This window comes from Oreochromis niloticus, linkage group LG11 (assembly GCF_001858045.2).
Source record: "Oreochromis niloticus isolate F11D_XX linkage group LG11, O_niloticus_UMD_NMBU, whole genome shotgun sequence".
Taxonomy (NCBI): Eukaryota; Metazoa; Chordata; class Actinopteri; order Cichliformes; family Cichlidae; genus Oreochromis; species Oreochromis niloticus.
In genome coordinates this window covers 37043746-37057811 of record NC_031976.2, presented here as the reverse complement: position 1 = coordinate 37057811, position 14066 = coordinate 37043746, and the positions used below count along the sequence as shown (strand labels likewise).

The 14066-nt window shown below is 44.4% G+C and overlaps 1 protein-coding gene across 1 annotated transcript in view; it reads right to left on the bottom strand.

Annotated features, from left to right (window-relative positions):
- Positions 1-13736, bottom strand: part of nek11 (NIMA-related kinase 11) — a 49652-nt gene extending 35916 nt beyond the window's left edge. The window contains exons 1-6 of the mRNA XM_025911143.1: positions 13629-13736; positions 11664-11783; positions 5842-5858; positions 3710-3875; positions 1545-1663; positions 365-369 (exon numbers count right to left, since the gene is read on the bottom strand). Of these exons, the coding sequence (XP_025766928.1) occupies positions 365-369; positions 1545-1663; positions 3710-3875; positions 5842-5858; positions 11664-11783; positions 13629-13736 (535 nt within the window). The remainder of the gene's footprint in view (positions 1-364; positions 370-1544; positions 1664-3709; positions 3876-5841; positions 5859-11663; positions 11784-13628) is intronic.
- Between the last annotated feature and the right edge of the window lie 330 nt (positions 13737-14066).

The window sequence follows — 14066 nt, the reverse complement described above, 5'->3', positions numbered from 1 at the left end:
CCATCAGAAACTGAATTTGAATAAGTTAAATTTGAATTTGAATTGCTCAGATTGAATCTGAATTGTAAGTTGAATAAATGCTTTTACAAGCTGAATATGAATTAGCCTAATTTGAAATTCAATTTATTGGTTTGAAAATGATCATCACTAAACTGAAAATGAATTTATTTGTTTTGAAACTGTATTTTATCCTTTAAAAATTTAGCTCTCAAATAATTTCAGATTCCCTTCTCGCCATTCAGTTTCAGTTCCAAAATTCAGTTTTTTGGGACTTACATCCGGTTCCGGTTCCAGAGTAATCGAGCGCAGATTAATAGAACTACGTTTTACTAGCGGACCGAAAGTGTTACTGACGGGATTCTACAGCGTCTTGAGCTGAATTAAGACTTCAGAAGTCATTCGTCATGTCGAATGACCAGCGGATAAACTCTCAGGTTGGTAATAAATGTATTACATGTATAAGAACAAGCGTCATGTTAACAATTGATAGCCGTACAGTAACTTTTATGCTTATTGTAGCTGTTAGCTAAAAACGCTAATTTAGCCTAGTTTTCCTGGATTCAGCTTTGACAAACAAAACAAATTCAGTTTCTGATGGCGCAGATTTCTGCCCATAACAGTGAACAGGATTTAAAAGTAGGTTTCAAACTGCAGCTACTTCAATCTGCAATCATTTATTCTAATATTAAACAGTGTGGAAATAAAAGAAAATGTGTTATTGTTAAACATGGCTTTCATTACTGGCATTTTATTAAAACCTTTATTAAAGGTGGTGTTGTAGTTATTTTTATACACACATTGCAAATGTGGTCATGAAGAGTTGACGCTCAGTCCATCTAAGGTCATAAGCTTCGTCTGGCGTGAAGGTCCCGACGATTTATTGTGTAAGTGACTTTGAGCGTAGAAGGTTAATGCATACATGCTTACAAACACAAATAATTACAGAAGAAAGTCTGGGCCAGAGGCCAGGAATACATTTTGCTTGTAACTGCACTTGAGCCTGCATAGCAACAGTTGATGAAAAGGTGTTAAAAAATAAGCATGAACGGGACAAGTCAACAGGAAACATCTGGAGGGTGAGACGGTTGAAACAAACAGCCATGTATGGTAAAATGTTGCTGATAACAGAAGCTTGTCTAACTGTCATTAACTGTAAATAATGCATGTTATGTATCTGCTTGATGCAAGAAGGGGCGTAAACCCTGACATACAAAAACCATTTGAGGTGTGCTTTTTAGTGAAGATCTATGCTGATGTTGTATACATCTTCCCACATGTGTGTTTAATAAAATCATCATTTGACTGAATTCATCTGGGCCAGTGTTGGTTTGTTCTTATCCTCAATATTAAAAGAATCAGGACAACAGCTACAAATTTTACTGTTTTTTGTTGTCACCTAGAATCTCATTAAACCACCAAAACGTGTTTCTACTTAACTACCAGGTGTCAGGTAGATAAAACGTGTGGAGTAGATTTGCCTCAGAAACAGGACAAACATATGAAGCCAAAGACGACTTTAGAGGAAATAATAGAAAACTCTGCACCTGTCATGTATGTAGCGAAGGCCGAGCAGGAGCTGGATGAGCCAATCAATGACCTGGCTTTCAGGGAGACTCCGCCCAGCTCGTCTCACCTCTTCCATCTTACAGTCCAGGTCCCGATCCTGAGGGCACAGTGAGGAGGAAATGATGCGTCACTCATTCAGAGTCTGCTGATTCTAACATGAATGAACAGTTTTTGGTGGCCTGCAGCAGCTGGATCCACGCCTGCTTTAAATTCCTCCCACGTTTAGTAACTTCACGTGTAAAGTCAAGTGAAACGGCCTTGGACTCCACAGTAACAGCTCCTGAGTGGCTCAGTCTTTCTTCTCAGCTGAGCCTGAAAATCAGCTTCTGTGTGGAATGAAGGAAGCTTTGACAGCTGACCAGTTTGGGAACGCCTGGAGCTGCAGCCGGAAGTCAGAGAGCTTCACTCCATCAGCTCATTAACGTGCGGCTGAAGCTTCAGCTACAGGTCGGTACTGCTGTTCGCTCTCAGCTCCTGGGCGTGTTCACGTTCTGTCAGACTGATGCCATTAAAAGAAGCCGCAGCAACAGTTAACTGTAACCCGTCCACTGATGTGCCGACGATTATAATCAGATTACTGAGATATTAAAGGAGTTCATAGGTGACATTTACGTTGCTGTGATTCCAGCTTTGTTTGTTCAGTTCTGGATTTTATAAGATGATGTGATTTCCTATTTTTTTTCTGTCAAGTCAGATATTTCTGCTCACTCTATTGGGCTGTAGCAATGCCCCAGAGTCCTCCACAGCTCTGCAGGGGATTGTGGGTAATGGGGTGAACCGAAACAGTAGCTCTTGAGGTCTTCAAAGGCACAGCCTGTTCATGTTTAAGTTTGTTGAATTACACTAAATCCTCACAAAAGGCCTAAACATTGTTCAGTCTGTGTGTTCGTAGAACAGAAAACCAGCCGGTTAGCGTCACAGATGCACGGGAGGCTTCGTGAACTGTTCTGCAGCAGTGGGTAATGAGGGGGGAGGATCGCCGTCAGGTGACGTAAACGAGCAGGCGAGGGGGATACGCCAAGTGTGGGAGGCAGAGAATAACACGAGTGGAGATGAAGGCAGCGTGAGATTCATTAGTGAAGAGAAGAGGCTGAGTGTGGAGACGGCACCTGGTGTCATCGAGACAGCAGGCGTGAAAGATGGAGGGGGGGGGGGTTCAGTTTCAGGCTGTTGCTTCATTGTGTCTTTATCAGACAGAGGGACTCTCCACAGGCCCAACATTTGCTGATGCAAACCTGCAGATCTGCAGCTTTTGTCACGGTTGCTTCATCTTTACTTCCTCATGTGTTGTGACTGAGGTAAGAAACTGTTTTTGAAGAGCACGGCGGCCCCGAACAAAGAGAACACTCGGTTTCACTGCAACGTCAAACAAACCAGACATGCAGGTGTAAGAAACGTAAGACAGGGAGGCATTTTAAACCCGATAAAGAACAAAGTCTAACAGCTGCGTCGGGCAGGTTGGCTTAAGGCAGCTTGAACTCTGCACATTACAGAAGGACAGCGAGTTAGCGCTAACCCATGTTCCCGTGGTAGACGACGGAGAGTTTAAACCCACATCAGGCGTGTCTCCCACAAACAGGCAGTGTTTTAATCAAGCCTCAAGCTCCAGGGCTGAAAATGAGAACCATGCCTGCAGTGGGGGAGAACAGTCAACCCAAGCATGCTGAAATGCTACCAAAGCTGACTAAAAAGAAAAGACTTTACCACCATATGGCTCTTTGGGGCTTAAAATGCTCATTCAAACAAGCTGGTGTAGTTAGCTAAGTTAGCTACTGTGAGTGATCTGCATTCAGCATAAATAAGAAGCAGAAAAGCAAAGCCTGCAGTTCTTCTAACGTCCACTTGAGGCTCCAACAGTGAGGTTAAAACAGGAGCAAACAAAGACTAGTTTGACCTCTGCAGCTACTTTCCACTGGTCATTGCAACTGTTTTAAATCCTTCACACGTTCATTTTTTTAAGACTTAATGGTTGCATTATTGGGGGCGTGGCCTCTTTAACTGGCAACTGGTTGTAACTGCTAAACGCTGAAGGTCCAACTGAATTTACTGAGATTATTTTTGTTAAACGAGGTTTTGGATCAAAGGGATTCAGTCTTCCAGACAACTGGAACCTGTCCCTGTGAGTGCTCCTGGTTCCTGTTACCTGGCAGTACTCTGTGATTATGCAGAAGGCGTCTCTCTCCAGGAAGCTGTGGTAGAAGGTCAGTACCGCTGGGTGGTGCAGCTGAGACAGCAGCTGGGCCTCCTGAGTGGCTCTAACCGTCTCGTCGGGTCGAAGGTCACCCAGAGGAATCTGCTTCAGCACCTTCCTGGATGAGAGAGACGGGTCAGAGGGACGTTCTGCAGGTGAGAAGCACCTGTTTACTGATGACGTTCATGATGTTCACGGCAGGGAGCTTTTAGAAAAGTTTCAATGTGAACCAGTGCTTTGAAGTTGAAGCATGCACACAGCGTACTGGGTAAGAACTTTGTGGAGCGATGATATTTCTGCAATAAAAACTCGTGGTCACATCCAGAGGGAGAGCGCGCAGACTGCTAATGTCAGCACAAAGCTAAAAAACTGGAGCAGTGTGGTCTCAAACCTCCGTCCTCCCCCTCAGGGAGGTAATCAGCTGCTGCTCACCGAGCAGGCCGTCTCTCCTGCTCTTGTTAAATTGGTGAGCAGGTCAGCAGGTGAAGTGGAGGCTCTGGTTTATTAGCTCCCTGCTCTCACCCCCTCGACTTCACTTTCTGCTGTGAAGACAGCAGAAACACAGCACGGAGTCAAAGTGGAAATTTCTCAGTTAAAATACGACCTGCTTACTGTGATTATGTGATTTTACTGGCCCAGACACGTGCCAGACTTTGGTATCTTAAAACACCAGTGAGACAGTTTATTTTCTACTCGAGACACCGTTCAAAATTCTTTTATTCCATCTTATTTATCGCATACGAGCCCCTCGTTAAACGTCTGGATGATTGATGATGTCATCACAGGCAGCTGTGGATTTGCTGTCAAAGTAAAATCTCCTGGCCTGAAAACTGAAGCCAGCTTAGAAGCACCAACATCTGCAGTTCTGGCCGGTGTTCTGACAAACCATCCTACTTTGGCAAAACGTCCTACCCTAAGTAGTTTATGCACATTTCTGCTGTCACAGAGTAATTCCAGCACCAATTTAAGTAGGTATGATGGTTTGCCACTTAACTTTGCCCATCAGAGTATATTTGTAGCTCATATGCATACAGCCAGGATGGTTTGCCGCGTCATTTTACTTGTTAAAGTATGCTTGTAGGTAACATTCACAAAGGTAGCATGGTTTGGCACTTAATTTTACCCGTCAGAGTATGTGTGTAGCTTTTATTAACAAAGGTAGGATGATTTGCCACTGAATTTTAGCAGTTTAAGTATGCTTGTAGGTGACATTCACAAAGGTAGGATGGTTTGGCAGCTAATTTTACCGGTCAGAGTATTTTTCTAGCTAATATTCACAAAGGTAGGATGGGTTGCCACTGAATTTCATGTTGTGCGCATGCGCAGAAACAACGGGTAGGATGGTTTGCCAGAACACTGGTACGGCGAGTTTTTGGCTTCAGAGCAGCTGTATGGCAGATTCATGTTGTAACTCATCAGTTTAAACTTCATTAAAATGATGAGTTACAACATCATGTTGCAATATGGCACAGCCGTGACTGTGTCCATCCTTTATGTACAGTCTGTGAGGCTGTAGCAGAGCGCTGGCGGTGTACTTTAGTAAAACTCCACTCTTGTTTAATCATTTCTTGTTTTCATGTTTTGTTTTTGTCATTTTAATTAATGCAGGAATCAGGTCACATTTCCATTTACCTGTCACATTATTTTTTCCTTTCTTCCTTTTTGAATCTTTTCTCCTGAGAAAAGGCAAAAATTTAAATAAAACAAGAGCGAGCTGTTTTTGAAATGTCATCTTGAACCCACCTAAACCTTTTAGTTCAGGGAACGGGGGTGTCGTTGTCTCCGCGCCGCAGCTGCAGACCTTTCTGCGGTGAAGCTTTTCATGTTGGGATGCGCGTTGCTGAGGAAAACAGCTGGATGCTGTCGATGCTGATGGCAGTGATGTGAATGAGCAGAGTGTCAGTCATCCAAGTGACACACACACTCACACTCAGAGACACACACTTCCATGAATCTGTAATCTCAGAGCTTTGATTCATAAAGCAGAACAGGAGGATGAAAGAGATGTGAGCTCTGATTTCATCCTGCACACGACTGAAAGCAGGAGAGGCGAAAAGCCTTTGTGCTGCTTTTCAGTCTTTTGCAGTTTTTTGCCTTTTCTGCTTTTTGTGTGTCTTTTTGTTGCTGCTTTGATTTTTCTGAATGTTGTGTGCGTCCCCTTGGACGAGCTCAGAAACCCTCCCCTGCTGTGAATACACTTCACTTCAGTACTTAAACATTTACTCAGGATTATTCCACAGAAACTAAAACAGCAAAGTAAACTTCCGTCTGCACTCTGGTGCTCGTCTTTGCATCAGACAAAAGGTGAAAAATGAACCCGACACACCTTTAACCTGAAATATTTTTAATGCCCAGCAGGGGGCGACTGCTACCAAAAGACTTCTTGTCCTGTAGAGGTGCACGGTCTTCTGTGACCTCACTAACACTGTGCTGATTTGCATCACATCACACGAGTAAAACATGACGTCCACCGAGAGTTCAGTTATGTCATCATCCAATGGATACATGGATGGATCATCTTCTCTGTCCCACCAGAAAATTATTCAAAAAGTTCACGACTGATTCGAAAGAGCAGCTTGTTAGTTTTCTGTAACAGAAATGCATCAACTGGGTCTTTACTACGAACTTATTCGAATATGATCACAGCTGTCAGACGCAGAAGTTAAATCCATCCATGCATCCGCTTCTCCTTTTCAGGGTCGCTGGAGCCTATCCCAGCTGTCATAGGGCGAGAGGCGGGGTACACCCTGGACAGGTCGCCATGTCGCAGGGCTAACACACAGAGACAGACAACCATTCACACCTACAACCAATTTAGACTAATTGATTAACCTATCCCCACTAACTGCATGTCTTTGGACGGGGGGAGGAAACCGGAGTACCCACGGAGAACCCACGCAAACACGGGGAGAACATGCAAACTCCACACAGAAAGACCCCGGCCTGATGGTGGAATTGAACTCAGGACCTTCTTGCTGTGCGGCAACAGTGCTAACCACCGTGCCCTGAAACGATCCAGGACAACCCTGGACAGTCACGCCAGTGAAGCTTAAAACCTTTAATTGACCGAACCTCAACTCTAAATTGCGTATACAAATATGCAATGTGTATGAAATGATCATAACTGCACCTGTAATAGAAAAGGTTAATATGATGACAAACATCTTTAATACAATATCCATCCTGTAAGAAATATTATTAATAGAATAATGCTGTAAAGAATGTTATTAATACAATTATCATAATGCAGGTTATATGACAGCAATAAAAGACTTTCTGGATCTCCACAGAGGCCAAACGGACTGCAACTTAAGAAAACACCAGCAATAAGAAAAATGCTGCAAAAGCACACTGGTCCGTCGGCTTATTGTCTCCCCAGAAACACTTCCCTTGTGCTTTTGGAAACCTATTTTTTCCTTTTTCATTTTTTGTTTTTTCTGTTTCTTATTCCAGGATATTTGAATGCATTCAGTTTACGCATACCCACAGGACACTCCCACTGTTTTCTGTTAAAGCCGCTGTCTTCACCTTCATCATTACACTTAAAGGGTCACAAATGTGAGCCAACACAGGGGAGAAGCTTCCCGTTCAAAGAACCACCGGCTTAGCGGCGCCGTTACTGCCTTTGATTTCACGTTAAAGCCAAAAGGCTGCTGGGAAATCAAATTCACAGCCTGAATTTATAATTTATGGGCAAAAAAATCCATTTCATTCAGTTCTTTGAGCCCTCACTGTGATGTGCACTGAGAGGGGCTTTTCTTCAGCTGCTCGCCGAGCTGGGAGCGCCGACCGTCCGTTGCTATGCAACTACAGAGAAAGGATGTTCGAAGTGCGATGCTCAGACGCTCCTGAGTTTGTGTGTGTCTTTGTTTGGCTGAGAGCAGAGAAACACAAGCTCTGAACCTGTACTGTAAACCAGAACGAGACCAGAGAAGGATGAAAGGTAGGAAGGAAGGAAGGAAGGAAGAAAGGATTTCAATCAGAAGTCAAAGGTCGTGTCCAAATTCATGGGCTGCATCCTCCTGAGGACCCGGCCTTCGCGGTCTACGTGGGCCGGGTCCTCAGAAGGTCGGGTAGGCCGGAAGTAAACAGCTGGGGAAATTGGACGGTCTAGCCTTCTGATTAGCGTCACCGCTGTCTCGGTGGAGTTTAATAAACTCGGCCGTCTGCTCCTTGCTATCTAAAATATAACAGGACACTGGAGTAAACTCTCGACCATCTCACACTTCTGTTTAATCAGTTTTCTGTTCAGCTGTGTGAAAACCACGGAGGAACCCACCCGGAGGATTAATAAAGTTTTATTTAATCTAATCTAATCTAATAACTTTAATCTCAGCCAAACCGATTTACTCACGAACAAATAAAAAACTGAACAAAAGCCAAACAATATCATTTTAGGTTGTCTAAGTGACTTATATATGACGTTTAACCTGAGTAGCGAAAGTCCGCGGTGATCTGAAAATCATGTGCCGGGAGTTGTGCCGTCCTCGGCGGCTTCAGTGACCCTCGAGCTCTCGGCTAGCTATCGAGCTGCTGGGTAACAGACGTCTCCGAAAACGTCGAAGCACTTTTGCAAATATGCGATATCTTGATAAACCGAGCAGGTATTTGAAGTTTACACACCCACATTCTCGCCTGAAAATACGTTAAAAGTTTATTTTGTGACCGAGAAAGAGTAATAAGAGTAATTTTAAAACTTAGTAGCGGCCGCCATTGTTGGAAACTAGAATTGGCTGGGCCGCGCTATGAATTCTGGGATATGGTGGGCCACGAAGGACACACCCGACCCATCCTTCAAATTCGGGGAACAGGAGGACGCATTTGTCGGCTGCATTCGGAGGAGTCTACGAATTTGGACAGCCTTCGGCGCGTCGCTGTGACGTAATCGGTCTACAAATGCGGCCTCAGGAGGATGCAGCCCATGAATTTGGACACGACCATAGAGAGCTTCACAGTCACTCAAATGAACTGCCGCTCGATAGCAAACCGGGGGATTCAATGGTCGCTCGAGCCGGCAAGAGCAGCGGACTCCCGGCTTCATCGTTTTCAGACCCCCGCTCTTTCACTACTCAGGTTAAACATGATATATAAGTCACTCGGATAACTTAAAAATGTAATTGTTTGGCTTTTTTCGGTGTTTTATTTGTTCGTGAGTAAATCGGTTTGGCTGAGATCAAAGTTATTAGATAAAATAAAACTTTATTAATCCATCGGGTGGGTTCCTCCGGGATTTTCACACAGCTGAATAAACGTCAAAAAGAGAACTGATTAAACAGAAGTGTGAGACGGTCGAGAATTTACGCCAGTGTCCTGTTATATTTTAGATAGCAAGGAGCAGACGGCCGAGTTTATTAAACTCCACCGACACAGCGGTGACGCAAATCTGAAGGCTAGACCGTCCCATTTCACAGCCTCGCACTTGCGGCCTTCTCGGTCTTCGAAGGACCCGGCCCACGTAGACCGCGAAGGCCGGGTCCTCCAAAGGATGCAGACGACGTTTTGGGACACAGCTATTGAATGTCGCAATGCTGGCACAGAGAGGAAGTGACGTAAGATTTGCGCATGCGGGGTACCGATCGGGTTTCCGGTACGGATCGGGTAGCGACACACCCAACCCATCCTTCAAATTCGGGGAAATGAAGGACGCATTTGTCGGCCGCATTTGAAGGAGTCGACGAATTGGGACAGCCTTCGTTGCCTGGCTCTGACGTAATCGGCCTTCAAATGCGGCCTCCGGAGGATGCAGCCGACGTTTTGGGACACAGCTACAGACTCAATTCACTCTTTCTACTGATTTCAAACACTCCTGCTCCTTTCTCCTGCTTTTTATTTATTCCTGTTGTCTAATATGTCTATTTCACTCCTGCACAGTTGCTGTTGAGCATAATAAATTGTTGGTATCAGAGAACAAAGGGCGTTCTCTTCTGTTCTGATATAATCAAACACGTCACCAGGTGAAGCTTCCTCTGGCCTGCAGTGGCGTTCCACCTGTCCCTCAGGTGATCATTTTATTTCAATGCATCCTCCAGCGTCTGAGCCTCTCTGAGAGGCCACCCAGCTGGCTCCTACAACTGCTGCTTCCTGCTGAAGGGAAAGCTTAGCAGGAAGTGGATAAATCTTTGCTCCGTCCTCAGTGTGACTCCTGAAGATGAAAATAAATGTAAAAGATCGCCCTTCAGTAGATCCATCGTTACAGAGACATGAAGAAGGGGACGCGCAGCGACTTCTACACGGAGATGTGACATTTAAATCCTGCTTTCGACTTTTATGGACGTGTTCTCACAATTTTTTTGTCACACTTTGTACGACCTGCTTTCCACAAGGATCTTAGCTGTGTCCCAAAACGTCGGCTGCATCCTTCGGAGGACCCAGCCTTCGCGGTCTACGTGGGCCGGGTCCTTCAAAGACCGAGAAGGCCGGAAGTGCGAGGCTGTGAAATGGGACGGTCTAGCCTTCAGATTTGCGTCACCGCTGTGTCTGTGGAGTTTAATAAACTCGGCCGTCTGCTCCTTGCTATCTAAAATATAACAGGACACTGGAGTAAATTCTCGACCGTCTCACACTTCTGTTTAATCAGTTTTCTGTTTGACGTTTATTCAGCTGTGTGAAAATCCCGGAGGAACCCACCTGATGGATTAATAAAGTTTTATTTAATCTAATAATCTAATAACTTTGATCTCAGCCAAACCGGTTTACTCCGGAACAAATAAAACACCGAAAATATGCAAACAATTAAATTTTTAAGTTATCCGAGTGACTTATATATCATGTTTAACCTGAGAAGCGAAAGACAGCAGGGGTCTGAAAATGATGAAGCCGGGAGTCCGCTGCTCTCACCGGCTCGAGTGACCATTGAACCCCCCGGTTTGCTATCGAGCGGGTGGGTAACAGACGTCTCCGAAAACGTCGGCGCACTTTTGCAAATATGCGATGTCTTGATAAACCGAGCAGATATTTGAAGTTTACACAGCTACTTTCTCGCCTGAAAATATGTTAAAAGTTTATTTTGTGACCCAGAAAGATTAAGATAAGATAAGATAAGATGGCCTTTATTAGTCCCACAGGTGGGAAATTTGTTTTGTTACAGCAAAAGTGCAAAGTTATGTAGCAGAAATTAGAAAACACTGGAATGCAATAAAATAAAATAAAATAAAATACTATGTACAATAGAATAAAATAGAATAGAATAATATATACAATAGAATAAAATAGAAATACAAATACAAATACAAATAATAAGACTAATTTTAAAACTTAGTACCGGCCGCCATTGTTGGCAGCTGAAATTTGGCTGGACCGCGCTATGAATTCTGGGATATGGTGGGCCACGAAGGACACACCCGACCCATCCTTCAAATTCGGGGAAATGAAGGACGCATTTGTCGGCCGCATTTGAAGGAGTCGACGAATTGGGACAGCCTTCGTCGCCTGGCTGTGACGTAATCGGCCTTCAAATGCGGCCTCCGGAGGATGCAGCCGACGTTTTGGGACACAGCTCTTTATGTCTGGTGAGTCTTTATGTCCAGCTTTTAACTCATGGTAAAAATTAGAGATGTGCATCCCTCGTTAATTTAAACATGTAGCAATTATGCTTCTACATATTACTTCTACAAGGACTTTGATTTAACTTGTCAACTATTCAGACTGAATATTGAACTGAAATTCACCCTGTTAGCTCACAATAAACATCTACATGGACTGTAAACCATCATCAGTCATCGTACGGTTTCTCTGATGAATCCTGCTCTCTGCTTTGTTTTCAGTAAAGACAAAAGTATGCTGACAGCTTCTTTTCAGAGTTTCCTCCATCTTGATAACAACACTCAGCCGTGACATGTGCTGCACTTCTGTTGCCATGGAAACCGCATCCAAACGGATAGAGGGGTCACGTACCTGGGGCGCTTACCGTTTTCATTTTGTCCTCTAAAGTCTCATTTCTTCCACCATAATTGACCGGAGCGCTCTTCCTCACTCCCGACGTGCGACACACGGCGAAAACCAAGAAGGCGTGAGGCCGAGTTCGTCTCTGGCACACGGAGATGTCAGAGATTTATGAGCAAACGCTGACACGTCGATCAGGCCACCCAGTCCAAATTTATCAGAGAGGGAGAGGCGAGAGGGGGGAGGAGGTGAGGAGAGGGGGGTGAGACCTGTCAGATGGTGAAAAGGGCAGAGATGACGACTCTAAACAACGGCTCGCCATCTGCTTTCTGACAACACAAAGACTTCTCACGGTCGGCTTCTTTCTGAATGACGCCCTGCAGAAAGATTCAGAAAACCGTCCTTCAGCGGCGCCGCTTCCTGAGCCAGCAGCACGCAACTCGACATGCCACATGCACCACCGTTATTAAAGTTTGTTTTCAGTCAGACAGCACAGGAAGTTCAGCGCAGAGACTAGATTCTTTTTACTGAACTGTTTACTACAACGAAGGGTGAAGCCAGACTAGAAAAGGAGCAAACGAAGGCTTTTAAAATTATTTTCAGCCACAATCTGCTCTTAAGCTGAGACTGGCTGTGACGTCGCCCACTCATGGAACCTTCTTGAATCCTCGACAGTGTTTTGAGACCAAACATGATGAGAAAAGTTGGGTATTTTGTAAAGTACCGGACCTGCGAACTGGTATTTGTGTTTCAGACTTTGTAATTATATTATTTGATTATTGTTGTTCATGGTTTTGGTTTTGGTTAGAGATTCAGCCTGTGTTTAATCTCTGCTCCTGTGTCTACTCTGTGCTTGACCCGTGTCCCACGTTTCATGTCATGTTGTCTCATGTTGCGTGTCTTGAGTCTGAGTTTGGTCTGTGTGTTTCCTGTTTTATTTTGATAGTCCTTGTCCTACATCAGCGTATCTAGTTTTGCCTCCCCTGTCTCGTTGGGTCTGATTAGTCCTCGCTGTGTTCCCACCTGTTCCCCATCCTGCTCGTGTTTTCCTCTCTCTGTCTTTTTTAATTGTCCCTTTGACTCCAACTGGACCATAATTTACAAAATAAACACAATTTCATAAAATAAGAGCTGTTATATTCACTGCCACCAGGGGGAGACTCCTCCCGAAAAGAAGTCTGAAGAAATGGGAGATAACGCTGCTGGCTTGATCTATGGCTCTATGATACTATTTATTATGGTCCCCTTAGAGTCAAAACAGATGTTAACAGCATCCAGCCCTTCTGGATTCAAAACACCGGTAGTCACTAGAATACTTCACCTCGCCCATGTCCATCTTTAATCTGAAGCCTGTCGGCTGTATGCTGACATAAAACACAGACGTAACAGAGGGAGGTGTGATGGCGAGTCGCACAAGCCTGGCTTCATGGACACTTTGATCTGCACCACACTCAAGTTTGTTGGCGTTACAAAGAAAAACCTTTCCTGCCTTCTGAACTCTGAAGCTTTATTTATTTATCACTTAGTTATGAGACTCAATCTTCCCCTTAAACAAACAGAGGATTAATTTAGCTTCTTTACGAATCCTCAAAACCCCTCCTCAGTGCTCGCCCTGTCCGAGTAAACCACAGAGCCTTTCATTGTGAGCATGTCTCTGGATAACACCTCCAGCTAAACACCGTGAACCGCTGACAACAGCTGAGGGCAGAAGATGGATTGGGGGCTGCAGCTAGCCTTTATTAGAAGGACTTTCAGGAGATAACAAGGACAAAGAGGAGCATAAGCAGGGGGGGGGGGATTGAGCAGCACGCTCCAGATTGATCCAAACGGTAAAAACAGCCGAGAGCTATGAGCTCAAATGTGTGAGAGTAAACATGCAACTGCACCAAAGGTCTATGGACATCTGAGGGCACAAATATTAACAGCTCCACACTCATCACAGCAATAATTCAATTTTATTCATATAGCACCAAATCACAACAACACTCGCCTCAAAGCTCTTTATGGTGTAAGGTACGGACACAGTCTTGGTGGTGATGGTGGGAATCCCTCCTAACAGGAACGACTCCATCGTCATGGGCATGAATGTCGTGGTCATTTTGGCTTTTTAATCATTTTCTTTAATCTGTTCTTTTCCTGGACTGGAATGACAGTACAGCATACACGATTTTAAAAAGCAGGAATCTGGTACACAAATTTGAAATTAGTTTAGATTTCTCTACTCCACACAGCAGCGACATGTACATACAGCCCCACTAACAACCACCAACAAGCTCCTGGCATAATTCGGTCTGCATATATGACCACGCTGAGCTGGTTTCTTAGCACAGACCTGAGTTTTGAGTATAGGCCACAAATGGTAATTCAGCCATATTCAAACACACATCAGAACTGGTTTTGGAATCAGGCTAACAATAAATGGTCCTCC